The sequence below is a fragment of the Aulonocara stuartgranti genome (genome assembly GCF_965226115.1).
Source record: "Aulonocara stuartgranti genome assembly, chromosome: 7".
Taxonomy (NCBI): Eukaryota; Metazoa; Chordata; class Actinopteri; order Cichliformes; family Cichlidae; genus Aulonocara; species Aulonocara stuartgranti.
In genome coordinates, this window is record NC_138945.1 from 52,222,729 (window position 1) to 52,250,000 (window position 27,272).

General features: G+C 41.0%; 1 protein-coding gene across 2 annotated transcripts in view; it reads right to left on the minus strand.

The window, feature by feature from the left end:
• The window catches only part of LOC309710080 (PDZ domain-containing RING finger protein 4), a 116,538-nt gene that overhangs the window by 31,483 nt on the left and 57,783 nt on the right, over window positions 1-27,272 (minus strand). The window contains exon 1 of one of the 2 annotated variants that reach the window (XM_082539276.1): window positions 16,704-16,850. The exons of the other annotated variant lie outside the window; for it this stretch is intronic. Coding sequence (XP_082395402.1) covers window positions 16,704-16,772 — 69 coding nt within the window. The 5' untranslated portion in view covers window positions 16,773-16,850. Of the gene's footprint in view, window positions 1-16,703; window positions 16,851-27,272 lie in introns of those variants that run through there. 2 annotated transcript variants of the gene reach the window in all.

Genomic DNA, 27,272 nt, shown 5'->3' on the forward strand with positions numbered 1-27,272 from the left:
AAAGCGTGTGATTTCATGCCTCCCTTACACAATCCTTATAGAAGCAACATTCTGACAAGTGAACGAATAAAAAGGGAGGGAAAGCTATATTTCCCAGGAGTGTGTTTGGGAAAGTCAGACTACTTCGTGTTTGTATTCTCATTATTCTTCCTTAGTCTGAGAATAATAAGGATTAATTTTGTGAACATTAACTTCACAGTCACAGCCATTCGTAAGAGATTTTCAGTCTGATTCCTTCCAGATCTTTTAAGCCCGTCTGTGTATTCTACCCGGACTTCTTGCAGAGGGAGGTCACAGTCTTGCAGAGTGAGGGGTGAGGGGGGGAGAGAGAGCACTCCAGGTGTTGCCCTGGTCAGATGTCAGGCCACCTCTGCAGCACTTGTGGCCAGTCTTTTTGCACCAGTGCAAGGGTCGGACTGATTATAAGATCACTTTAATTGCGTGCAGGAATTTCCTGCATAGTAAGTGGAAATCGACTAAATTATGCATATTCCTGGACTGCAGTTCAGGCCCTGTTATTCTATTTTTTCTGTCTTTCCACAGAAACAGCCTAATTATAGCTTTGCTCCAAATGCAAAGACACTGAAGCTGTTACTTAAAAAAGAAGTAGTGTTTGCCATTTAGAAAGCATCTCTGACACAATGACATGCATGAGTCCTTACCGCAGAAACAAACTCTGAAACTAGACACCAGAAGCCGAGTACTCAGGCACCGCAGCAGGGTATGACACCACTTTAACTAAAGTAGAAGTTCTTTTGTTCTTGTCTACCGGACAGTGTGCAGAGTTGGCGAGCGATTAGGTTCATTTATACCATGGCAGCCACTTGGCAAGGATCACCACTCCATGTGGAGCCAAAGTAACACTAGAATGAGACCAAATGGCTCTCTCAATTGGAAGGCAGAGGGTGGCAGGAGGGTAGGGGGACTGGTGGAGGGCATCTGCTCAACATTTACCTAGTGTTTTATAATTAGATGAGAGCAACTGCTTGGGAGCAACGCGTCTGTTCCACTGTGATTTTCTGATAACAATTCCAAGGCTTGGAAACAGGCGGAGGAGGGATATAGATGGAGACAATTAGTGGCGCTAATAAAATATAAACCATATTGCAAGTGAAAAGAAGCGCACCATCAAAACATGCAAACTGGTGTCAGGGTGGAAGCTGGTCATGACAAATACTAATTGGTCCCAAGAAGCAGTAGGGCAACATGTGAAAACCTGCTCACATCTGGCACTTTCAGTCTCTGTTTCACACGTTTAGGTCTCTGTCAAATACCAACACTTGGCCAAGGAGAATAACAGCTGAGTGAGTGTAGATATATAAGCCAAGTATCATACTCAGCAAAGAACCCCGCCTCTGGCATCATAAAAAACTAAAACAAAAACACAGTTGTCTCACCACATATATTTTTCTAGCAGACAGGGATGATATTAGTAAGGGCTGTTGCACTGCACTGACTTCAACACACATAATACTCGTCTCTCTAAAATATGCTCCAATAAACTGCCACCCACTAAAGACCAGCTGGTTCTCATTCTAAAATACTCATGGCATCTCGCAGATACGCATGAAGAATCCACTGGCGTTGGCACCTTGATGCAGCACGGGTTAAAGTGGGCCAGGACCATTCATAACCATGTTTCAGCACATTCAGTTATGAGTAATTTAATCTGATAGGGAGTTTAATGGAAAATACTTACCAGCTGATGCCACAGAGAAAGTAACGTCACCGCCTCCTGCACACTCTGCACACAACCTTTTTGGTTCCCCTCTCCTTCACACAGGCAGATGTCAATACATTTGCAGTGGCTGTAATTCAGCATCTAGATAGCGCTACAGATGTAAATCATACCTAAAAGCGACATCTGCATTCAATAACATTGCAGGATGGTTTCACCGGTACAAGCTAACCTGCCAGCGGACATTTCTTTGACATAAAAAGACCTTATATATCTGAGATTCACCTAGGGCCACCCTTCGGTGTAGACTTGTCAAACAAAGACAGAGAGAAAAAAGGGAACTCCCTCAGTTGTGTGACTGCTAAATTTATTCCTGTACAAAGAACAGACTGGCTTGATAGATTTTCCCCAACAACTGGGATATTTCCAGATTCTGTGTCTCCTGAAATACAGCTATCTCCCAAGAGGAGGAAAATCTAACGGAGAACTGAAAAAAAGACACGATATGATGCTTTTGCGTGAACGCACTCACAAACACTTGCATAACAACCCCCCTCCACACACAAACACATACACACACATACCCCGAGACCAGACAAGCACACAGAAGCACCATGTCAAACACTCTGTCCTTTTTTTTCATCAGCTTTCTGTCAGTTCCCTGATGAATTACAGCTCTCAGGTAGAGGAAGTAGCTCATCCTAATCCCACCTTTCCTCTCATTCTCGCTCTAAACATATTCTACTATTGATTAAATCACAAACAGTCCAAAATGTACTCTATCTAAAAACAGGCATTTTGATATTGATTACCTCTGCGCTATTCCCTCAGGCTGCTTCAGTTTCAAGGCACTCCTCAGAGGAAAACTATTTTCAAATCAAATTCACTTTGTTAAGCTGCTTTTACTCTAAAATGGTGCCGAGTCTGTGGCAAAACTCGTATTTACTTCTTTGTAGATCCGCTTATGCCAGACTATCTGACATGAGCAAGCTTTGGGACCTCACTTTAATCATTTGGCACTAATCAGTCACTGTCAGGTTTTTTTTTCTCCCCGTTTTTTGAGGAAACTCTCAGCAGGTCTCTGTTTGACAGCAGTCACTCCCTCTGCAGGTTTTATAAGTGGTGGTGAGAAACTGACAAGGGCCAGTGATACACAGAGTTAGAGTGACACGTCGATGACACTAATACAGTCCCACTCTTCGCCTCTCCTCACATTATCCATTCTCTGTCTGATCTCTGTCTAGGGCACCCACAGTTCAACCCAAAGTTTCTCTGCTTTTACTTCTGAACTATAGTTTTTCCTATTTTGGAATAAGCTATCTTTATCTCAGAAATACATCTTATTGTAATTTATGTTTGTACATCCATTCATAATGCACCACTTAATTAGATCAGAGTTGTCATCCTTCCATCCATCCGGACAACTTTCTTCACAACACTGGCATAAAAGTCTTTCTGGGAGATTCTGAGGTTTTCCCAAGATGCACAGAAAGCATACCACAATCCATCCCACAGGTTTTAGGACTACACTTTGCCTCTACCTAGATGGACATGCTTGGATGTTGACCAACGTCATTCCTCATACCCAGTTTTTTCACTGTCTCAAAGGATGAGGCCATCTCATTTTGAGGACATCTTATAGTTTTGCATTTTCTAATTCGTATTTATTTTTATTTCATTTTGACTTTTTGTTTTGAATTCAGTTTAGTTTCAGTTTCTAGATTTGATAATTGTTTTAACTCAATGTAGTTTTTATTATATGAAAATGTTGAATTTTAGTTTAGAATGTAATAGTTTCAGGGTTAGTTTGAAGTCTTTTTAAATAGGCAAGATTTAGACCTTCCCCTCACCCTAACAGGTCACAGTATTTGGCTGCCCCTCCCTGCGCCTGGTTCTGCTGGAGGTTTCTAAATGGGAGTTTTTCCTTCCCGCTGTTGCCGGGTGCTTGGTTGGCGGTTTGATTGTTTTCTCTCTTATTATACGGTGTTTATCTTATAATATAAAGGACCTCAAAAGTGCTTTATATTAACTGTTTTTGTGATTTGGTGCAATGCACATAAAAGTGAATTCAAATTGAACTGAGTAATGTCTGAAATGTTTTGAATTGCATTTCCTGTAGACATGAGTGTCAATAGATGCATTCATCAGTGCCTTGTCGACAAGATGCAATAACATTTTTACCAAACTAACAGATAATAAAACTAAGACTAGATACCATGGATGGATAGTTAGTCTTCCAAGTTAACCTCCTATGACCTGGCGTTCAACCATGTGGACATCACATTTTGGGTTGTCTAGACCAAAATACTAAAGTTTGCCCTACAAGGGCCTGATATCCACTTACGAGGACATTATACTGCCACTGTTCTATCGAAATTTAAAATGAATGACCTCTTATGTGGATCTCATTTTTCTCAGAAACATAAATCAGGTAAAAAAAAAAAAAAAAAAAAAAAAGTAAAATCAGGTAATTCTTTGTTTTCACATTCATCAGGTCAGCCCAAATAGCAAAGAGAAATTGAAAATGCATGTCATGAAAGAGTTCGGGTCTTAGGTTAGTTTTTCAGTTGTTGTTTTTTTTTTTCTTCAAAACTCTAGTTTTTATTTTTATTTTAGATTTTTTTTCCACATCTAGTTTTAGCTTTTAAGTCCATTTTTAGTTTGCTGTAATAACCAAGATCAGAGATGCATCGATCATCGAAATGTATCAAAGTGCTCTGTCTTTTGGTTCTGCTTTTTCCTTTAAGTTTACAGTCTAGCATCACACCTGACACTACACCAACGCACCTGTTGAGCTCACTTGCTAGGTGTGGAACCAAATGTGTTATAAATAATTAGCGATCACTTTGATGGAAAACTGAGCTCTTAAAAAAAAGAAGATTAAGAGATAATTAAGTTTATCCAGTAGCACCAAACCAACTCCCTCTATATGCATGCACAGGTTCGGTCCAGCACAACTAAAAAGATTCACATAGGGCCTCTGCTGTGTTTTGTGGGCTAACAATATGGGGTATTATACTAACATCTGTCTATAAACTATCCAATCTCTAATAAAATTGTTTTTGTCAAGCGGTCCCTTAAGCGTTTGCCCACAGCCAGTACTATATACCGCATGTAAAAATGTGAGTTTGGATTGCACCCGTGCTTTCTAAGCCTGTGTATTTATGTGCAATACTTTCAGCCTTATTAAATCAACCTATAAATGCAGTTTTATGTTTCTCTACAAACAAGTTAATGAATAAGACAGGTGTCCCCTCCCCCTGCTTTTCCATTCTGTCAGTCTGCTCGTGTTGAGACAGTGAGGAAGTAGGACTGAGTGCGAGAGGATCTGGGTTGTGTAGGAGGTGCTGGGTTGACTGCAGTGCTGCGGGGGAGAAAACACGGTCGCCGATCCAACCTCGCAAAGATTGCATCGAGTTCCTGCTGTGAACTTCTGCTAGCTGCTGTTTCACAACAATGTCTTGCGTTGCAAAAATAGTTTGCATTCTCTCACATGCTCATATTGAAGCATAGAAAATGAACTTCGCTAAAATTTTAAGAAAGCGCCTTTCATTTTGCCTTCGACTACAACAAACACAATTCGTCATATGGAGATTACCACTTAACCAACCATCTCATCTCAGCTCTCATCCGTTTCTTGTAAATCAATTAACCTGCTAAACACGCTTACCTCAATTTCTAATGCACTTGGACTTTTAAATCGATTTTGCAATCCAATGAAATTACAGTTACACTTGGGTGTCAGCTGAAACGCGCCCTACATTGATGAGACATTGATTTCATACTAGAAAGGCTCGAGTTTTTAAAAAGCCACTGTGATGCTCTCATTGCTAATGCAGCCAATTAAAACGAGGCCTTTGTAACTGTGTCAGTGTGTCAGTGTGACAGTGGCAGCGACAATAAAATCGCTGCGTGACTCGCCACAGTGGACTCCAACTGTCACCCTATGCAGCACATCAACCCAGGACAGGCAGCAAAGGGCTCTTTGTTTGCCTGGCTAATAATACTGGATGCAAATTGCTCTTTGTGTTTTGAGTTTTCTTTGAATTTGAGCCCTCAGGAATCGCCACTAGATGCATTCACAGAGCTTCTTATCACCGTCTTCCCTGGAGCCTGCCCATGCGAGCTGTGGCGCAGGTAGGTGTGCGTGTCAGCTTTCCCATCAAATGGCTGGCAGGCCAGGCTTATCACAGGAGCTGCAGGGGGTGCCCAGTGACCTGTGGAGTGACACCCAACATGGCTGCCTCGTCTAGGGGGGGGGCTTTGTGTCACCCTGACACGCTCGCACACACACACCTGCCACCCCCCACCCTCCACCCATTTTCTGTACACAGACTGAAAGCCTGACCTTTGAGAACATAAGTCATTCTTCCACACAAGCGTGCATTTGCAATCATACATACCTGTCACAGACAATCCAAAGCTCTCGAGTCACAGGAGTCATGCAGAGGTTAATGTATAGAAGCAGAGGCAGTAAAAGAAAAAGAAAAAAAAAAGGCAAAGAGGGTGAAAAAAAGTTTGTCAATGAAAGCATCTCCCACAAGAACTCAAGGCTTTGTCGTTTCTTTTCATCGAATATAGATGATACAGCCGGGCATCTCAAACCTTCAGATTTTTCCAAATGTCACTGGCAATGATGAGGCTGATACTTTATTACTTTGGGGGGTGGGGGGTGTCACTATATGACACAGGCAAGAAGCAGCATGTGTGTACTGTCAGTTATTGTGCTTTATTTTGCATTTTGTAAAGCAAATACTGCTGTTTAATACTGCTGCACTTTTTTCCGAATTCGTCCAAATCAATTTCTTAGTTTTCAGTGTTGTTACTTATATAGCATCAAATCACACCGTCAGTCACCTCAAAGTCCTTTATATTACAAGGTAAAGACGCTACAGTAACAGAGACAATGAAATGACCAACCTATGAGCAAGCACTCGGAAAGTGGGAAGAAAAAACTTGTTTTTTAACAGGAAGAAATGACTGGCACAACCGGGCTCAGGGAAGGGCTGCCATCTCCCCCGACCAATTTGGGGTGAGGGGAGGGAGAGTACAAAAGACACAATTAATTAAAATAATAATTAAATACAAAGTGGAGTGAAAAGAGTTAAGTGAAAAAGAAACACTCAGTGGATTATGGGAATCCTCCAGCTGCCTAGGGCTCTGATCTGGTCCTGATTTGACTCTAATGATAAGCTTAATCAAAAAGGAAAAATTTAAGCCTAATCTTAAAACCGGAGAGTGTTGTAATTAAATTTGTTAATAAAGATGTAGACGTACAAACCAAACATTTTTTTCCTCCATAATACGGCAAATAAACTTCAACTCAAATTTATGAAGGTTTATCATTAATCTTTATCTAGAGTATCATCTAGAGCATGTGGGCGTGTTATGACTGGGTTTTAATGACAGCTTTTTTGTTAATTAGTTGCTGACTACAAGAGGGGGACACACTTAATTATATCCCCAATTACTCTTTTTAAATCTCCATCTGAATGTATCTGTATCCCTAATAAACTTTAATGAATGCAGAGCTGTGAACAGTGCAGGTTAGCACCATACAAGAGGACAGTGACTCTGGCTGCCATCAGCTCAAATAACACTAAGCCAGGTGCAACAAGCCAAACACACCAGCAAGTCAGCGCTGGGAACTGACATCAGCCTATCTGCTAAAGGCACCATGTTTGATCTTGGTTAATTTCCCTGGATACAATAAAAAAATAAAAAATGTCACTCCACCACTGCCTGTGTTGTGACACTACAAACAATATCAAACTGTCCACAGATTTTGATTCCACTTCCTGGATTTCTAAATTCTTACTTCTGCTGGTATACAAGCAAAAGATAACTTTTTTTTACATCGCTTTGTGGCTTTTAAACGTGCAGATGGTTTTTCCAGCACAAATCCATCCCAGCATAGAACCAACTCTAATTGGAAAAGAGGGGAAAATGCATTCTTATGAATAGCAATAAATTAATGAGGGCCCTCCTGTCTGCTTAAACACAGATAATCAGCTAAGAGGCACCCTGGATGCAGATGCACAGCCCTCTGTGTGCGCTCTTTGTTTCCACCAATGTTTGTACTGTGGAGAAAAGCACAAGCTGTCAGGACTGTTCACAATTACACTTAATACACACAGTAAGTTGTGATCATAATTTAGCAGTCCAAAGTCTTGCATGAAAGCCTGCACTGCACACGCTGACATACACACAAACAAACACATATATACTTGCAGTAATCAGGCACAGACAGAAACCACTTTAGACAGAGACACAAACAATTCTGAGAATGCACACACATTTCTGTGCACACATGCATACTGATATTTTCATAAACAGTCGAGCTTGTATAGTCTATTTGCACGTGTGCAAGGAGAAAAAAAAAAAAAACAAGGTGCTTGGAAATGCATAATGTCAGGTTCTTAGATATCAAGTCACAGGTGGTAATAATGGGTCTGAGAATTATGCCCTCTTTGTCCTTTGCTTTCTTGTCTGGATATGGTGACAAACAAAAAGCCTGCAAATTATTATTACTTTTATAAATTAATACCAGGCCACAATAACCTGCAGCATCCCAGCTCTTTACCTACGCACAAACACACCCAATACACGTCAACAACAACTCCATCATTTTACTGTGGATTCACTTCATTAAAAAGATGTCTTGGTTCATTGGGAATTGCCAGTGTGATACTCGGGCATGTACTTTATTTTCTCTACCTGATTGAAGTCGACAGCCTTTGATCTCGATGAGAATGTGAAAGTAAAACATGCACTAAAACAAGGCAAAGTACTACTGCGGGATGATGCCACGCTGATGTCATCTTCCAAAGGGAGACTTGCATAGTAACTAAGTAAGTGGCTGAGATTGTTTTGTGAATCCCATGCTCTCAAAGGCAAATGAGCTTATGCACTCAAGGCAAGAGCGCTGAAACAGGAAGGACAAGACTTTAAGGCTTTATGGTAATAAACTTGTGAAGTTTAAGCCAGGTATTATGCTCACAGAACCACGACAGTAATTTCCTTTAAACCCAATCATAATTAACCACTGTTTAATTCAAAATGAACTCAAAATGATCTGAAGGACAGTAAATTTGATTATGAATACCATGTGTGTGTGTGCTATTCATGCTGTTTACAATTTATGGCTTGCGCCGTCTTTGCCGACATACTGTACATTACTGTACTAATTAGGGATGTCACAGCTTCATGCATACATCGTTTTGATTTCATGCATCATATAAAGAGTGGCAGAAAGTTAGCAGTATCCTCCTGACAGCAGTCACCTTCAGCCTTCATCAACAACCGTTTCTGAAATATATAAATATATACTCCTAACTCCTGTTATAGTTATTTCCTTAAAATGAGTCAAAGCACGATGCTCTGTTGCAAATCCTAAACTAGCCAATCAGTATAGTAGTAGTTTGTGTATTATTGTTCCATATCAATTCATATAACTCATCCAAAGTAATTGATGCTATATTTGTACAAACTAAAATAAAATGTAAACTTTTTGTCTAGAAGCAGGTAAAAATGATTGCTTTTCAGCATTTAGCTCTGTTTATTCTTATTTGCTTAGGATTATCTTCTCTACAACTCTCAGATGAGCCCTTGGTGTTCGAGTCAGGCTGGGTCTATGCATTATCCTTGCAAGAGGAGTGAATGCAGGGGCGAGTACATCACTACCCTGTTCAGGTTTCCACTAGGCTGCTGCTGCTGCAGGGCATGCATGACTTATCATATTTTAGGGGTACAAAATAAGCAAAGGTAGGCCAAGACTAACAGGAAGCTGACAAAAAGATCACTAGCTTTTAACTGCATCCAAAGATGGACGTCAAACCACTTCAAAATCTATCCGAGTACCTCTAGGACTTTGTTTGCCTTTATAATTGGTTTCTTGTCATATCTGTACACATATATTAGATAAAACCCTCCTATCACAGTCCTTGTCTGAATACCTCGGCGCAGTAGACGGCCAAAACAAGAAGTTCTACATCTGATGGCCAGCAGTGATATGTCGAGAAATTTATTCTCAGAGAAAGAGCTTTAGTTTACTAAAGAAAATGGCATGTCATGGTTTGTTTGTGCAGCTTTTCCTCGGTGATTGCCGCGAGTCAGATGAAAGAAATCGGTACAGACAGGAGCACATACAGGAGATAAAACTAATTTTGAAGAGCCTTGTTCATCTTGGGTTGGAGAGCGGCATGGAGACAAAGAGGTCCAGGAGCAAGATGTGTGGTAGAAAAGGTCAGTTGGGTTCTTATTGAGATAAGAAACAGATGAAAAGGAAAAAGGTCACTTCATCAGCTCCCTCTTGAATCCCTTTTGCGCCTCCATAGGGAGATTTCGTGGAAGAACTGATAAAAACCCATTGACTTTATGTCTTGTGCCAAATGTAGCATCATCTGTATCTGAGGAGCAGGGCACACATCTCCGTGCAACAATGTGCACTGAGGATTTTAATTACATTTTTTAATTTCACCTCATCGAAAACATTGTTTTTGAAAACTAATTTGAGCTACTGCAATTTGAAATGCACAAGCAGTCATGCAATTGGATATGTGATTCTCACAAAATTAGACTATGAAATCCCCAGTTACATTGTCAGTGTGAAGCCAGCATGAAGCAGTAGTTATGCAACAATCTCTGCAGTGTTCTAATAAGTAGGGAAATACCATTAGATGCTCAGAGTGACACTGACATTTTTTTTTTTTAATATTACACACTATTTATGCATTTGCCCACGTGCCTGCACACGTTCGAAGCGACAGCTTTAAAAATATGGACCTTTGTGTTGTTTAGGAACAGTAAAAGTGTCACCGAAAGCCTGGATTATAGCTCAGGCTAATCTTTCCAGGGTGGACACAAGATCAATCAAGCAGCACATTTTTCCTCTCTCCTCCCCCTCTTCCTTCACTCTCATCAATTTTAATGGTTGAGGGACATCTTTCAAAAGAAACATAATGGGACAAGAAGACAGATGAGAACATTTGTAGTTAACTGTCTGGAGATAGTGCTGAAGGTGTGGTGGGGGGTTCGACAGCCTTAATGTACCATCAAAGCATTCACAGGCCCCTGATAGAGGCATACCTATAAAGCATTAACGCTGTACTAAAGGCAACTTTTTTCAAGGTGTGGACCCATTTACTGAAGACTTCCAAACAATGTCTTCCTTGTTAATCAGTGCAGAGTGTCATTAGTCAGTTCATTTGTTGGTCTATGATAAAGCCATGTAATAGTGGGGGAAAATGTTTATCACCCTCTACTAGTTTACAGATAAACTAGTAGAAAAAGTCGATTCTTGGAGTGAAACCAACAGCTGAAATCAGAGAAGTTTAGCATCTGTTTGAATCTATTCTCAAACCATTCCTGAGTAGCTGGCCTCTGTCTTGTGCTATTTATTTTTTATATCACACCTGGTGCTTTTTCAGTCTTCATTCCATATTTAGTAGTGAGTCCAACTAAGTTGTACTAAAACTGACCTCCAGATTAATTTAAACCTGCATTCTTAGAAAGTCAAAGAGAAAGAAACAGAGTGATTTTTTCAAATTAACTCATTCACTGCCAGCCATTTTCAAATCAGGTAACTCCCCACTGCCAGGGTTTTTGAGCATTTTTACTCATTTTTGAAGAGCCACAGAAAACTGTGTGTTATGATCATATAAACGCTGAACCTACCAAAATGAAGAACAGACTCTCTTCTTTCATCCAAAAAAAAAGCTTGTTTCTACCATTTTCCATTCTTTAGTAATCAGCTGTAGAAGAGAGGTGGGTTCCACCAAAAATGCCTGTTTTGACCAAAAAAAAGGGAGAAAACGAGCTTTTTGTGAAAAATACATTTCAAGCAGAAAAGTGCCTTTGACACTAATATTTCTTGCTTTGTGACACCTCTAACATATAAAATAGTTTTTCACTTCTATAAAACAGAAATAACACTGAGAAAGGTTATGTTTTATCAAAACAATTTATTTACAAATATATGAAAAAATAAAATTCACTGACAAGCTGCCCGAGGTTGTATTCTGGCCCCTCCCATTGAAAAACGTAATTGACGTCTATAGACGTCAATGGCAGTGAATGAGTTAATGAATTAATTTAATTATTTTCAAATTATATAATCACTTCAAATTAGGGCTGTTCGATATAATGATATATATCGGATGACGATATAAAAACATGTATAGTTTCATTTTATGCTATCGTTTGTTTCGTGGTGTCCCAAAATAAACTGTTTACGGCAATATTTTTTCATCTTTTTGATGGTCACTGTAGTGCCTATATTAATTTCTTAAAGTTTTCTCTTTCTCTTATATTTTATATAACCACACTACAGACGGGCAAGCGCCTATTTTTATGCCTTGTGGTTAGCAACAATGAAGGTAACAGCATCGCGTGTCCGCTTGTTTATGTTCCACATAAACTTTTCACAATAAAGCTCAAGATCCTGTTGAGACTTTTCAAAATAAACTGAATCACGTGAAAGAGCAGATTATTTACGGATGAGAATTCAAAAAGAGCCGCCAGGTGCTAAAAAAAATAAACCTTAGACTCAAACGTTAGAAAAGGCTTTTCCCCGCAGCACGCCGTTTAATAAATACTCACAAAGAAAACGGCGGCCGTTACAACTTATGTCTAAAACTGTATAGTTTCATGCATCGGTTAAAACACTCGACTCCAGGTACATGACGCACAGCTGGAAACACTTCCCGCAAGACGAGCTGCCCGAGATTCACAGAATTTACAGAAAATGTTACATTTTTGTGATTTATATTGTTATCGGGACGATAGAATTCTTATATCGGGATATGAGATTTTGGTCATATCGCACAGCCCTACTCCAAATCCTAGTGACTTGATGACTAGCCAAAAGAAACGAAGCAAAAAGACCACAAGATGGCAATGACAGCTTCAGAAAAAAACAAAAGGGGTTCCCCAGATGTGACAACTTTCATCTAAACCTGACATTTATATGACAGTCATTTCTTTAAAAAAATAGAAAAAGAGGTCAAGTGTCTTACAAAGTCAAAATAACACAAAAGTATGCTGGTGCACACTATTTATGTATCAGGTGCAGCTTGCTAGCCATTTCTCAGGAAGTTTGGCTCTTGGGAAAACTCTTCAACATTTATTGAATACATACCCATTACACACATGGCTAGTGGCACTGCAGAAGCAGGAGCAAGTCATCTGTGTCCCCCCCCTTAGATTGCCTCTAGTCCACAGGTTTCACATCTGATGCTACTACACAAAATAGAATATCCACCCACCCAATTGCAGGACCACCATACTGGGAATTGCCTTTTGCCACAGAAAGCATAAACTCCAGATCTGCTTCATTTCACATCTGTCTGTCCCATCCTGTCAACCATGTGACCCTGCTCAACATGACATCGCTAAACTCTGAGATTCCATTACAGTGCAGTTGGCCTCCTGCACGCGGTCCCACTCTAAAATTCATGAACACTGCTTTCTGTTTTTTTTTTTATATCTAGAATATTCACTAACCATGTGTTTTTGTTTCCTGGAGAAACGTGTGTATGTGTGTGTGTGTGTGCGCGCACCCAAGCTGTGGGTGCCTCATTCTCATTCATATGCATCAGCAAGTTATCAGGGACTGTTGTGCCTCATTGAGCTGAGAAGCTGCTTTCCATTTATTTCTCAAATGCAGTGGAGAGTGATTCTTCTCCTGACTAATAAAACTTATAAAACTGGCTATACTATACTGCTTTCAAAACTTCTACTAACAAAAAAAAAGCGAGGCTCATTGGGCAATTACGAAACAGGATAATGAAATATGGAGAGTGTGCCTTGCAGTGCGAAAGGTGAAATTCATTACCCAGCCACATTTGGAGCAGCTGGCTGCTACAGTAGATAGTGGTGGCTCACTGGGGAAGTTTTGAGACCTATTGTAGGTGGATTTTTGGTTTGATCGCAATGCCATTGCAAAAACAGCTTTTGTTGAAAGCCAATGCAGGCTGTTCCCGCAAAACATCTTTAACTCTACACTGCATTCCTCGTCTCATCAACATCTGCCATCCTGCTAATTAGGCCCAAAAAGCCACACATCACTGGGTTTTAGTGGTGCACAGACAATGTGTGACACTCACGAGGGGAGCTCATGGACACAATGGGAATTTCAAAACCCTGCTAGATCACAGAGCGAATCGGAGTTTGTTACTGTCGACAAGATAGCCTGAGCACCCACACGGTGGAAAATATATGCTGTAAGAATCTGCCTGACTATAGCTTTTGAGTATAGCTGCATGAGTATGGGTCTACATGCTAAATGCATAAAGCAGTCTACTGTTCGGTCTACAGGTTTTGCCTTCGATGACAAAAGTGCCGTCACTGGGAGGTTAACTGGAGTGGAATCCCACAGAGATCAGCTGGAGCAAAGGTTAAAAGAAATGCAATCAAAGAAGATGAGCAATCAGAGGACTCAAACAGAGCAGTCAAAGACAGAAAGATGGACAAGCGTTAATCGGTTGGAGTATAAAAATAAATGTGAGACTGGAAAGTTAGAAAAAGAACAAGGCCACAAGAAGATTGCTGTGTCTTATCCCTGACCCAAGAAAGCTGATTCAATAAACAAAGAATCTCAGCTCTGTGAGATAGCTTTGCAGGCCAGCCGACAAAGGTGAAGATATTTTCATGCAGAACACCTGCAGCCGTGAGAATAGAAGAAAGGGGAAACGGAGGAAGTGCGAACGAGAGAGCGAGCTAGTCATAAATCTCCCACAGCTAGCAGGGTCAGGCAGATCGAGAGAGTGTCAAAATTGTTTCTAGACGTGAAGGAAAGGGGAGAAAGGTGGCTAACCAACCCCTGCGACTGTCTCCTGCTCTTCAAATCAACCTGCCACGAGGCTGGTCAGTCACGCTGTGACACCAGCAAGCCATTTCTACCTCATTTGCATACACACACTCACATACTCTGCATAATAATAGTAGAGTGGCATAGCAAGCGTGTGTGTGTGCGTACAATTCTAGGTGTGTGTGCATTTCTGCACAACAGAAACACAACCAGAAGACAAAAACAACAACACGAGCTGTGAGAATGATGGGGAAAAAGACATGTAGCAAGGGTGAAAGCTAGACAGACAACATGTAAGAAAGACGATTAGATTGCTGGTGGCGAGAGCGGTGAGTACAGCTTTTTGCTGTCACAACATACTTTTCCTGACTGTAAAAACATTGTTTGGCATTCTCGCAGGGAAAGCTCTGCTACTATAGGAGACTTGCCTCACTGTCCATCATCTTCTACTTTTGGTACCCATCCTGCTGTACACCGTGCTTATTTGTTCACAGAGGACATGTTTGAACGTGTGCATGGAAGTGTGTTTGCAATGCAGTGAAAAGAGGTGGTTTCAGGGTTTCTCACTGGTGAAGGAACTATACACTTCCCTTCTATTCCTTCTTTTTTCACCTCCCGTGTCAAGGATGCTTCACCCGCTCCTGCTCCTTTCCTCGATTTCCTTTTCACCCTGCATCATTAACAGCTTACTCTATATTCCCATCTCAGTCTTTATCCTCCTTACTCTACATCCTTTCTGCCTTGCCTCAGAAAGCAGCTGCTGATGTTGCAGCTCACACCTGACCCAGCTCACTATATCAGTGGGTGGACAGATATGCCAGAGAGATCCTGTCAATGGCAACTGTGCCCTGGAGACTGCCCCACTTGGCGGATACTGAGCCCCTTCTGCTAGACTACTAGAAAGGGGAGTCAACACTATTTCTTAACAAGTGGTGCAGAGAGAGAGGGACGCAAAAAGCCAAGATAAGGACCAAGGCAGCACTATTTTTACGATCCTCTTGTGGCGAGGCAGGCGCTGCAGTGGCTTCCTACTCATCCTTCGGGGTCCCTTGACAGTTCTGTTTGCTAATATTAAACAGGCCAGTAGTGTGTGCAACTTCCTCTGCTGCTGATCTTGAAGCTTGCAGCCCACCTTTAGCGTAGCACCCTTTTCTGACCATTAAAGCAGCTCAGAATCTCGCTGACAATGTTCAACCTCTTAGTTTGGCAGCATCTCGGGGCGCATATAAGCCCAAATCTACAGGCAGTGGTTAACCAATGCTGGTTTACCTCCCCCGCTTCTTCTCACCCCATTGCTTCACAAGGGTAAAGAGAGACATTTCACGTCTAATTAATGCACGGGATGGTTGTATAAAATGGCTAATGAGGCTGTGATCACAGCGGCGTGAAGGCAGGCACTACTGCTGGGGAGGGGGATGAGCATGACTCCACTTCCAGGAGACACATTGCTTCATAGTTATTAGCCTGTCATAGGAAGAGGGCTAATGGGGAGAATGGAGGTGCTTGTTTATGTGTTTGGCTCCACCTCAGTCAGTGAGATGTGTGTCCTCCGCCTCTTTGCCTGTTTCCTGACAAAACGCTCAAGCAGTTGCTTAAAAAAAAAAAACTTCATGCTGTTTCATCAGCTGTGTCAGCCTTGAAAAAAGAAAAGAGCACATTAAGGGAACTGATATAAATGTGCAGTCAGATGAGCAACATTTGCTCGAATGTAGGCGCTGTTACCTGTGAGAGCAAGACTATCACACTCAAGTGAGCCACAAGAAATATAAAGAGAACGACTGCTGGTACAGCACTGAAGTGTCTAATGAAAACTTTTCATAAAATACCACAAAAAAAACCCCTTTGGCAATTCTCGCTGAACATTATGAAAGAAAGAAATTGGAACAAACACGTCATGTAGTAGAAACCAGGTGCTACTATTCTATTAAAAAACTTGCTCCCTCAGCACAGCTCTTCGAGCAGGATGAATGGACTGCACACTAGCTACTCTCTGAGAGACTGCTCATTACTCAAATCACATCTGCTAGTGAGTAAGAAGCCCCTCTCTCCATTATGCTGCCTCACTTTCATAGTGCAAATATATTCATTTCAATCTTCTACGTGAAATGCCCTGAACGAGGCTCCGGACTTGAACTGCTCTCTTCAAAACACGCACAGTGAATCATCCACACACACACACACAGACAATATTCGATACCAAAGTCGGTCATGCCTCACCTGTGCGATCTCATACAGAAGCTTGTAGTGTTCCTCTCGCTTCTGTAAAGTGCACAGATTGCAGCCCATTATAGCTGTCGTGGAAACGCCAGGCGTCCAATTCTCCCCAAGTAGTGTTGGTACGGACACAGGGGGGTCACCCTCCACACCGGAGCGCTGGTTCTCATCAGTCACTCCTTAGCGAGCATCTCTTTTCAGGCATCCCATTCACACATTCAGGCAGTCACAAGCAACCCCAGCTTAGAGGAACAGAAAGCTCCAGCTGAGCCTGACAGAAGAAGGTTCAGATGTGAACAGCGGCAGTGAAGTAGCGGCGGCCGTTTCAGCATCAGCCGGAGTGTCTCCTCTATCCCGCTCCCTCTATTTCAGACTCATACACTCACACGCGCACACACAGGCGTGCGCACAGGCTCATACACCAGGGTTGTGACTCGCGCTCACTGAGACACTCCCCCCTTTTTCTTCCTCTGTTTCGGCGCACATGAGCACACTGATACCAGCTCATGAATAATGAGGAGAAGACGCTGTGATATTCATGAGAACAGCGGCAGGAAGGGAGGGGACTGACAAAGAGGGAGGAGTGTGCTGGAGCAGGAGCGCTGGTTCATTAAAACTGAGGCACAGTTACACAATGCGCTCCTTTGTGCGAACAGCTCCTGTGAGAAGCTTGGGCAGGGCTGACTGCACAGAGACGGGCAAGCGGAGGGTGTCTGAGGCTTATGTGCGACCTACCTGCATGTAAGGCTTTTCACTGGGTTTATCTGCTTCGCGAGAGGAGGATGTGTTGCACTTCTGTCGGAAATAAGGAATTACACTGGCTGAGGAGAAGTAAAGCAGTAAATGCTGTTTCAACACATGGTTTAGTTCATTTACTAATAAAAAAATCATTTAGTGCTTGTCTGTTTAATACATATCACTAAATTATTTTGGTTTTGGACCTTTGGTAACACGTTTTAAGAGTTTTGAAAACCCCTTAATTTTTACGATAATGTTTCGTTTTCTCTGATTTTGCTGCTTTTCTCTGCGCCTTATGTGTTACTCAAACCAAGAAGCCTTCTGTTTTTTTCCATATTTGTATTATACATTTATAGATTATATTTCTCCAACTGTTTCTAGAAAATTGATAATAGTAGGTGCATAATGAAGAGGGCCAATCAGTTTAATGAACACAATATGACATATTTGTGAGGAGTATGCACATTTCCAACTTTGTCAAAGTTAAAAAAAAATCACATATTTATAACTCCGGCACCACTGCTGTTGCTGATAATGGGTGTCCCCACAGCAAAACTGGCAGCAAGTAAAGCCACAGACCTCAGAGACGATTAGGGCTGCCACGATTAGTCGACTAGTCACGATTACGTCGACTATCAAAATCATCGACGACTGACTTAATAGTCGACGTGTCGTTTGAAGCTTTGTAAGATCACAAAAGACGCAGGAATGAGTAGTAGGATTTAAGAGTGTAATAACGGACTGAAACAGAAGATGGCAGCACTGCATGTACAAGGATGCCAGCTGCCGTTAAACCCCGAAGAAGAAGAAACTGTCCCAGAATTCATAGCGCGGCCCAGCTCAGTTTCCAACAATGGTGGCAGCTAGTTAGTTTTAATATTACTCTTATTATTCTTTCTGGGTCTCAAAATAAACGTTTAACATATTTTCAGGCGAGAATGTAGCTGTGTAAACCTCAAATATCTGCTTAGTTTATCAAGACACCACATATTTTCAAAAGCGCTCCGACGTTTTCGGAGACGTCTGTTACCCACTAGCTCGATAGCTAGCCGGGGGCAAGGCTCACTAGAGCCGTGAGAAAACCGGACTCCGGCAAATCGTTTTCAAACCCACCGCCGTCTTTCGCTACTCAGGTTAAACATGATATATAAGTCACTTAGATAACTTAAAAATGTTATTGTTTGGCCTTTTGTAGTATTTTATTTGTTCCTGAGTAAATCGGTTTGGCTGAGATTAAAGTTATAGTTTTTACACAGCTGAATAAATGTCAAGCAGACAGCTGATCATCAGAAGTGTGAGATGCTCCAGAATATATTCCAGTGTCCTGTTATATTTTAGATAGCAAGGAGTTTATTAAACTTCACCGAAACAATCTGCAAATTTCATTAAAATTTAATAAACTATCATCTTGTCTTTATTTTTAGTTAGCACCTTAAACACTTAAAGCTGTAAGCTAATGATAGTTATATAAGAGCAGATGCTGCTGGTGCAATAAGCTGTACGCTGTATGTCCAATGGATGATGATCTGATTAGTCGACTAATCGCAAAAATAATCGGTGACTAGTCGACTATCAGAATAATCGTTTGTGGCAGCCCTAGAGACGATATATCAATCACCGGCTTCCCTCAAATTGTGATAATTGCAAGACAATAAACCTTGGCTATTGTCTCACTAGCAGGAAGCTACACAAGAAATGAGCAATAACTGTTAACAAATTGGCCTCCGAGCCAACATTTCTGCAGAATAGAATGAAGAGTAGATGAGTGCTCATCAGCTGGCTACTGGGCATCTAACCCCCCAGGGAGGCCATAATCCGATTTTCTGGGCTTTAATTTTGCTTCACTGCCTGGAGGCAAGCCAAACAGAAATCACCATTGTGATTAATACCTTCCACCGTCTTTTCCTCTACCATCGTCTCCACCGCCGAACCGACCTCCCCGCCCATCTCTCGTCGCCCTGAAGAAGCCACGAGGAGCGGGTTTTCTGCAGTTGCCAGGCAATATCAAATCCATGAAGTGCTGTTCACTAAAGTGTCAATTTGACATCAAAGAGACTTGTTGCGAGGATGGGGAGCGGGGGATATAATACTACATTTGATGAACAGAAGACTATGGTGAAAGTGCGCGTCAGAAAATCAGTCTCCTAAAATTGTATACCACGAAGCAAAGTTATGAAGTGCTGCTGAGCAAGAGGAACTGTCTTTTCGTTTTCCTGTGGTCAGATGGAAAATGTAAACCCATTAAGGATCCTGTGCAATATATCCACACTGCATAGGAATATAAATATTCCATAGACAATCTGCTGACAGTATCCAATATTGGTACATGTGAAGGAGTGTTTTCAGGGTTCGGCTGTGGATGACCATCACTCTGTGATGGTGCACTCAGTGACCCCTTTAGGTTAAGATGCTCATCAGTCACCCAAATGGTCTTTCTCATCATCTGTGAAATGAGACTGATACAGTAGCCTTTGCCTGCGGTCAAGCAGCACCTCTCGATGAGACGTGCAGATTGAGGGATGCTCTTTGAAGAGTGCATTAAGACTGATAAAAGCTCTTCCGAGCTACTTTATGGCCACGGCTTTTACAGTTTGATGGGGTGAATTTACCTGAGACTGCGCTTCCAACGCAACCCGAGGGCAGGATTTACACATTAAAGTTACATTTACTCAAACCATTTACTTGCTAACAGGGTGACGCTCAGTGGGTTTCAGTGTGTGTCCCTGAAAGCCTGTCGACGTTATGATTTATGTTAACAATATAAGAAACTTAATGAAATGTATTGTTTAACATTTATATGGGGAATAAAACATGCTACCGCATATAAAGTCTCCATTTCAAATTGATGAACGCCGATTCTGTGCCCTCTCTGTGTCACTTTGCCTTCGACTTCCCAACTGTCCTTTTCTTCTGTCCAGCTGTCGTTTATCATCAAGTCTGCCCTTTGCCTGCTCTCGTAGAAACAGGCTCTCAGTAGTGTTCATTCTCCTAGTTAATGGACCTCACATCACAGGGAGCGGAAAACCAATTTGTCCTGACTTTGATGGGTGCATTTTGAGATTTCTTTAACAGCATTTCAAACAAACTTGTTACTCGAGCTCACCTTAAACCTGAAGTTATAACCTTCAGCCAAGTGTGTAATGCATGTCTATGGTGTATCTGTAAACCCCTTGTGTCCCCAGACATGTCTGTTCTAATGCTCACACGGGCTTCCTGTGTGTCTATCCTGTTCTGCATAAGTGCACACATACAAACACTAAAATGAGCAACAAAAACAAAGTGATGTGGATGCTCCTGGCGCGGAATGTGAAATCATAATCAGTACCCGCAAACTGTATTTGTATTGATTTTTTGTCTGGGGATAAGTACCAACCATCACACAGAGCACAAAAGTTGGATCAATTCAATATTCCACTTCATGTGGTTCAACAAGCTGACATGTGCTGCATCTAAATGACTTTCAAAAAGGCTACCACATCGAGTTTTCTTTTTCTTTCCATTCTACCTTGCAACACAGCTTTTGTTGCCACTCACTTCTATTTTGTGTAAAGCAGCTGGCCTCACCAGACACATCACGATATATTATCACACTATACGATATTATTGTGATTTTTCACAATATGCTGAGTATTGGAGTAACATATATCGTGATTTAGCACCTTATTTTTAAATTCATTTTAAACCACATCTCTTTTATCCAAAAAGATAAAATTCTCTCAAATCACTTATTTTTGCTGCAAAATGAGATTTTCAAGCATAGGAACCCTGTTACTAATATATGTCACTATAAGACAATGTCAGTCTACTATCAGTCTGTGATTGGGGTCAAGTTAGCAATTACAGGCAGCTTATTTCAAATAACACAGCAATTAACTGTAATAAATCATTGAAAATTACATTACACAAATCATTGAGCACATCTGTATACACAGAAATTCACATTTAATAGAAATGTATCATCCATCCATTCTCTTCCTCTTATTCTATTCAGGGTTGTAGGGGGCGCGGGAGCCTATCCCAGCTACCATAGGCCGAGGGCACAGTAAACTGTGTAAGGTAAAAACTCACACCTATGGGCAATTTAGAATCACCAATTAATTTAACCCCACTAGATGCATGACTTTGGACTGTGGGAGGAAGCAGAGGTAGCCAGAGAGAACCAGTGCAGACACTGAGTGAACATACAAACATATAAAGACAGAAAGGCCCAGGCTAGACGGTTGATTCAAACCCAGGACCTTCTTTCTGTGAGTCACTCTGAATCAGACTACAACTGTTCGCAGACAGGTTGCCTCCTTTCAGGCAACCTGTGCAATCGCCTTGCAATCATAAGTGGTTGTGAACGCACATCATGCTCAAGTTCTGGGCAACCATTTAGTCACCATGCATTGCAATCAGTTGCATAATGTGAAAAACTGATAACTTACTCTAACCTTGACAGGAAACATGAAAGCATCCTAAATGAGTCAGAGCTTTAATGAGGAGGAGTTATTGCTGTGATTACTTGTCTGTGGCAATGTCTGTGAGGAATATCAAATGTCCCCATAGCGTTTAATACATAAACAGGTTTATTAGGCCAGCGCTGACACACCATCTGGGTGGAAATCTCTTTGGTGTGAGCAGTGAAGATTGAAATCCTGTTCACGTGAATGGAGAGCCGCGGGGACCTGAGAGTGGTTTGTGATTTGATGTGTGTCTCAGATCTGATCGCCCACCGCCACTGCAAAACAGCCGCTTCTCCTGGGTATTCATGCGACCTGATTTGGGAGTAATTAAATGAGAGTCTTTTATGAATGAATCATCGTCGTAGCCTGCTTTTCACATGACAGCTCTGAAAGGAATTGGTCCAGTGTGCACATACAAAAGGATAGGTGAGTGCTTCAAAACAGGCGTAGCCACATGTGAAGCCAACCAAAACATTTCTCAATGACAATAAATTATTAAAAAGGCTTGAATCTTTAATTCATGTGGGAACATGACCGTGGCTAAAAATAGCACATCATAGACTCTTTTAAATGATAACATATGTAATGTTGCTTTGTAAGCAATCGGCGTATCGAAAAACTAATTTATTGGCTGAGAAGCAATTTAACCTCATATTACAGCCCACATAAAGCCTCTGTTATGATCAAACAATAAAATTATCTGTTATTAATTTGGAATAATAGCTACTGAACTGTGTCATTCCTATCTAGGGCATTGCACAAAATCTTCTCACCTTTTTTGGTCAACTTACAGCAGAGGTGTCAAACACAGGGCCAGGTAAATCGGGCTGGTAAATTGGGTAGCTCCTTAAAAATTTGAAGGAGGGAATAAACTTTAACTTTTAACTGTAATTTTATAGATTTTATAGATTTTACAACTTATCTCCTCCATGGTTATTCATTAGTAAGTAAGTCAACTAAGTAAGTAATTAAGTAGGACTCAATGACTGATAAGTTCCTGTTTCGTCCCTGTCTACTATAAAAATGTGTTTTTTACAACAGTAGTAAATAATTAACAAAAACCTAGAAGCTACCACAACTTTTTCTGAAATTTTTAACATTTATTGATTGTAATTTATGCCCAAAGAGGAATGGCAACAGAGCTATTTCATTTACTCCAGCAGCATTGGTTCATCATGGAGAAAATCCGAGATGTACTATCGAAATTGCACTTTTCTTAGAAAACATCTCATATATTAAATGCAAATAACATTTTTTTTAAAGGTCTGTCACATAATTTCATATAACTCTTCACCAACACATCTTACCACCTCTCAAAATGTAAATTAAAAACTCTAGCACACCACACACAGAGCCATCCTGCACAAAATCTGGTTAAACCCGATGCCTCCCGTGTACCTGAAGATCAAACAAAGTGCAAATCAAACACTAAGCTTCAGCTTTTCTCTACCTGACTTCTGAAACTTCTGAGGGAGTGGCATGTGCCAAGCACTGGTTGGGTTCTGGGATCAGAAGTAAATGAAAGTATGACTGGTGCGTGTGTGATGTCTGCCTACGCCTACAGTGGTAAAACCTGTCAACGCTGTGATATATGAGAAAAATTCTTCATTTTTTCCTTTTACATTTTTGGATCGGATTCACAAATTTGTCCCATCAATCTAATATTAAAATATGATGGACATGAATTTAAAAGAAATTATCACTGAACATGTCACAGAATAAACAAAAATCCCAAAACAGAGGTTGCTACATTTCCCATAACCCGTTTTCATTCAACCCTCCTTTTCTGATAAATAAATATCTACCTAAATCATCTATTGTAACACGTTTCCTGTCTATATATATGTGTATACATAGCCTCAAGCTGAAACTAAAGAAATGTCAGCAACCTCAATATCGAGACTCCAGAGTCACATTTATGAGCATAATCTGTAAATGTTCAATTACAATGTCATTATAATTTCTAGGAGAGCGAGAGGGAGTGAGAGATAGAATTGCACATAGCTTCATTAAAACTGTTATCATATCACCAATCCCCCTTTCAGACTAACAGTTTCATCACCCTTTAGCTGCGCACCAAGCTGTCTAAGTAATCCAATTTTTTCATCATGTCAGAAACACATCATGTGTGACCCAGGTGTGGCTCATAGTACGAGCAGTGAATGCTACATCGGTTTAACACTTGTCAGAGTAGTGACCTTTTCAGCGAGGAAACATTCAGTTTAACACATTCGGCTGCGGGAGAAGAGGGGCGTGAGGGGGCGCGGTGACTGAAAGAATAGATCTTTCCACTGCTATCTCTGCTGGATGCTCCAGTCTGTTTTCATATTCATTTAACCCCAGGCTGTAAAGTGTGTTGGCCAACCCCAACTGCTGCCATGAAAATACTCACAACCGCATGACACCGTGACCCCGACACCACCCGTGTAGCAGCACACCCTCAGGACATCCTGCATTACTGCTGCACCAGCCTCCCTGCAGTTCCGGGGGAATGAGAGTGAAAATGTTTGTTCCCATATGTTTAACTTTGATGGTTGTTAACGCTCCCCAGCCACCCGTTGATAAATAGTAATAATTCCAAATGCATTAAGCACTCAAGCATAAACATAGCATAACTCTGAAGTATGTGTCTGTTGATCCAGCAAAGACTGAGCAGAGGTCCAAAGGTCTGCCTGCTTTTGTTTCCTAAGACTATAATGATATTTGTGGTTGGATACAATCCCCGTGAGCAGTGGGCTCACACTCTTTTTATTATATCATATTCCAATATCATCTGACATACAGTAACAAAGCTATAGAGATTCCCTGCTATACTGTATAACCCTCCACATTGCAGGCATAAAAAGTATTACAATCACCCTTAATTGCAAGATAAAGCTGAATTGTAAATTTTTTTATTTTTTTTTTAAAATAAACACAGACCAAGAGGGAAAATACTATATATAATCAGGCCTTGCTAGTTTTCATCTTCTTAGTATTAAAAATTGACTCTGACATTCCATCACACCAAATGAAGGTCATCTGCAGGATCGTCATCTATTGTCTGTTTTACTTTTTTCTAAAAGAACACTTAAGAACCAATGGAAAGGGTAAGTACATTTGTGTGGTAGAGCCTGGCAATTCTCACTATAGACAAATAGCAAACATGTACAACAGGCATATCATTGATTTCGGACTGTGAGCACTGCTGGTGGAGTCCTGGTCAATATGCAGTCAATACACCTTTGATTGTGGATGAGAGTTTTGTGCTCCAGAAGAAAGAATGGCAATCTATACAGACAATCAGCTCAGGGGGCAAACGGGTTAGACTCATACCAACTTGTTCTGCTTGAGCTATTCAAGTCTTATGCTGATTCTAGCATAAGCACCTTTTATTGTGTCCCAGCCAGTGCCTTTTGAGGTAATGTCACCAACAGGTCATCTCATTTTATGGGCACAATAGCAGCGTCCTGATGTTCGGTTTCAATGTCACGTTGAGACAAAGTCACATGCAGCACGTCTAGCGGCAGTCGGCCCGCTCGCAATTGATGTTACACAAAGAAGGACCTGAAAACCTTAAGTTAAGGCTTTTAGCAACCTTGAAGCTGCAGTGCTTATCATTTTCTTATGCTAACAATAGATCTCGGCATATATGAGATGAAAGAGATGACAAACCAGGACAAAATTATCACTCGAATCTGCACCCGAATCGAATCCGGGTCAATTGACTTTTGGCTTATGTTAGAAAATCGCTCTGAATTTGCTGCCAATACCTTTTTCTTTGATAAAGTAACCATACACTTTCTGCCAGTCGCTAACAGCAGACAAACTTAGCAACAGGCAGTGTCATGTAACACTGTGATTACACCATGTATCATCTAGGGCAGCGGTCCCCAATCCCCGGGCGTTTGGTACCGGGCCACGAGAGTTGAGTCTCGGGTGTGAAATTTAAGGTTTTCAGGGTTTTTATCGTTTTTTAATCGTCATTTTTTTAATCGTTTTTATCGTTAACTCAGTTTTCCTGGGTCTTTTCCGATGTGTTATGAATAAATCTTCTTCTTTTTTGGTACCGGTACTGGTTTTATTTTGTTGTATTTATCCATGACACCTTAAAGGTCAGTCTGTGAAAATATTGTCGGACATAAAGCGGTCCGTGGCGCAAAAAGGGTTGGAGACCGCTGATCTAGGATCTATCATTGCTGATAATAAAGGTAGGCAAAATAACAAAAAACTCATCTCTGTGTGTGTTGTGAGCTGTTAGTACTGACATTAAATCACAAAACTTGCATGCTGACAGAAAAGATTAAACGGGAATGAAACTGAATATTATCTCCTGCCATTTTGTTTTCAATTTGTAATTCTAAAGCAATATTACAGTGCCGCATGCACGAAAATCACCTGATGTATTTTTTGCGATTGATAAAACCCCCCAAAAAACATAAGGAGCCAAAGTAATAATAATAAGATTTAGAGAAGCTGGAGAAGCAGACTAAGTTCATCTTCATGCTGTCAGACTTTGGCAGCATCACAGTAATTTGTCTTTGCTCTACATCAATGCAGCAGCAGGCCTGTACCAGGACCCCTCATGTACTCTATAATTTGTTTTGTGATCGGCTTGCTCATTGTGCTCTTCCAAGCGCTTAGGCTAGCCTGGTGGGTGCACAAATACCTTCTTTTTTTTTTTTTTGGTGACTTTTATTTCTTGCCATGCCAGGTGAGAGAAAATCATCTGTGTGCGCCTGAGGATCAGCTTAAAACCTCCACCTAAACTGGAATGCTCCAGAATCAGAACGGCCACAGATCCACTGGTAATAGCAGACCTACAGATGGATAACATGCTTGTTTTTCAACACACAGATTAGTCAGGAATTATGATGATACCCAGGGGGCAGGAATCTTATTTTCTGTACTCCTGATAAGAAAACAAGAGCAGCCTGCAAACAAATGGAAAGCGAGGCAGAGGTGTATGATTTAGCATGCTGTGCTGCAAGATGGCGTGTTGGCACTCTGGTTTAGGGGATTGGATGAGACTGTGTCTGATGGGTCATGTTTTAGTAGTGGTTACTACAAACAAAGCTCCTGTAACATCAATTTTGCAATTCCTAAAAATCACATATTTATAATTGCATGTGCTGTCGTCTTAAAGCTCTTAAAATTCAATTCACAACTGTTTGCAATGCACATCTACTGCTGTGACAAAGGAAAGAGAAACTTGGACAGTAAAACAATTTGTTAAGGTCAATACTAACAAACATCTGAGCTTTCACATCACTTTAGAATCCATTATGTTCCCAAAAATAGCACATTTTGAAGCTTCTACAATACATAATGAGTTCTAACAAACCATTCACTATTTACACTCTTAGGGTATTCTTCGATACCCAACATCCACAATGACGGCGAAACAACT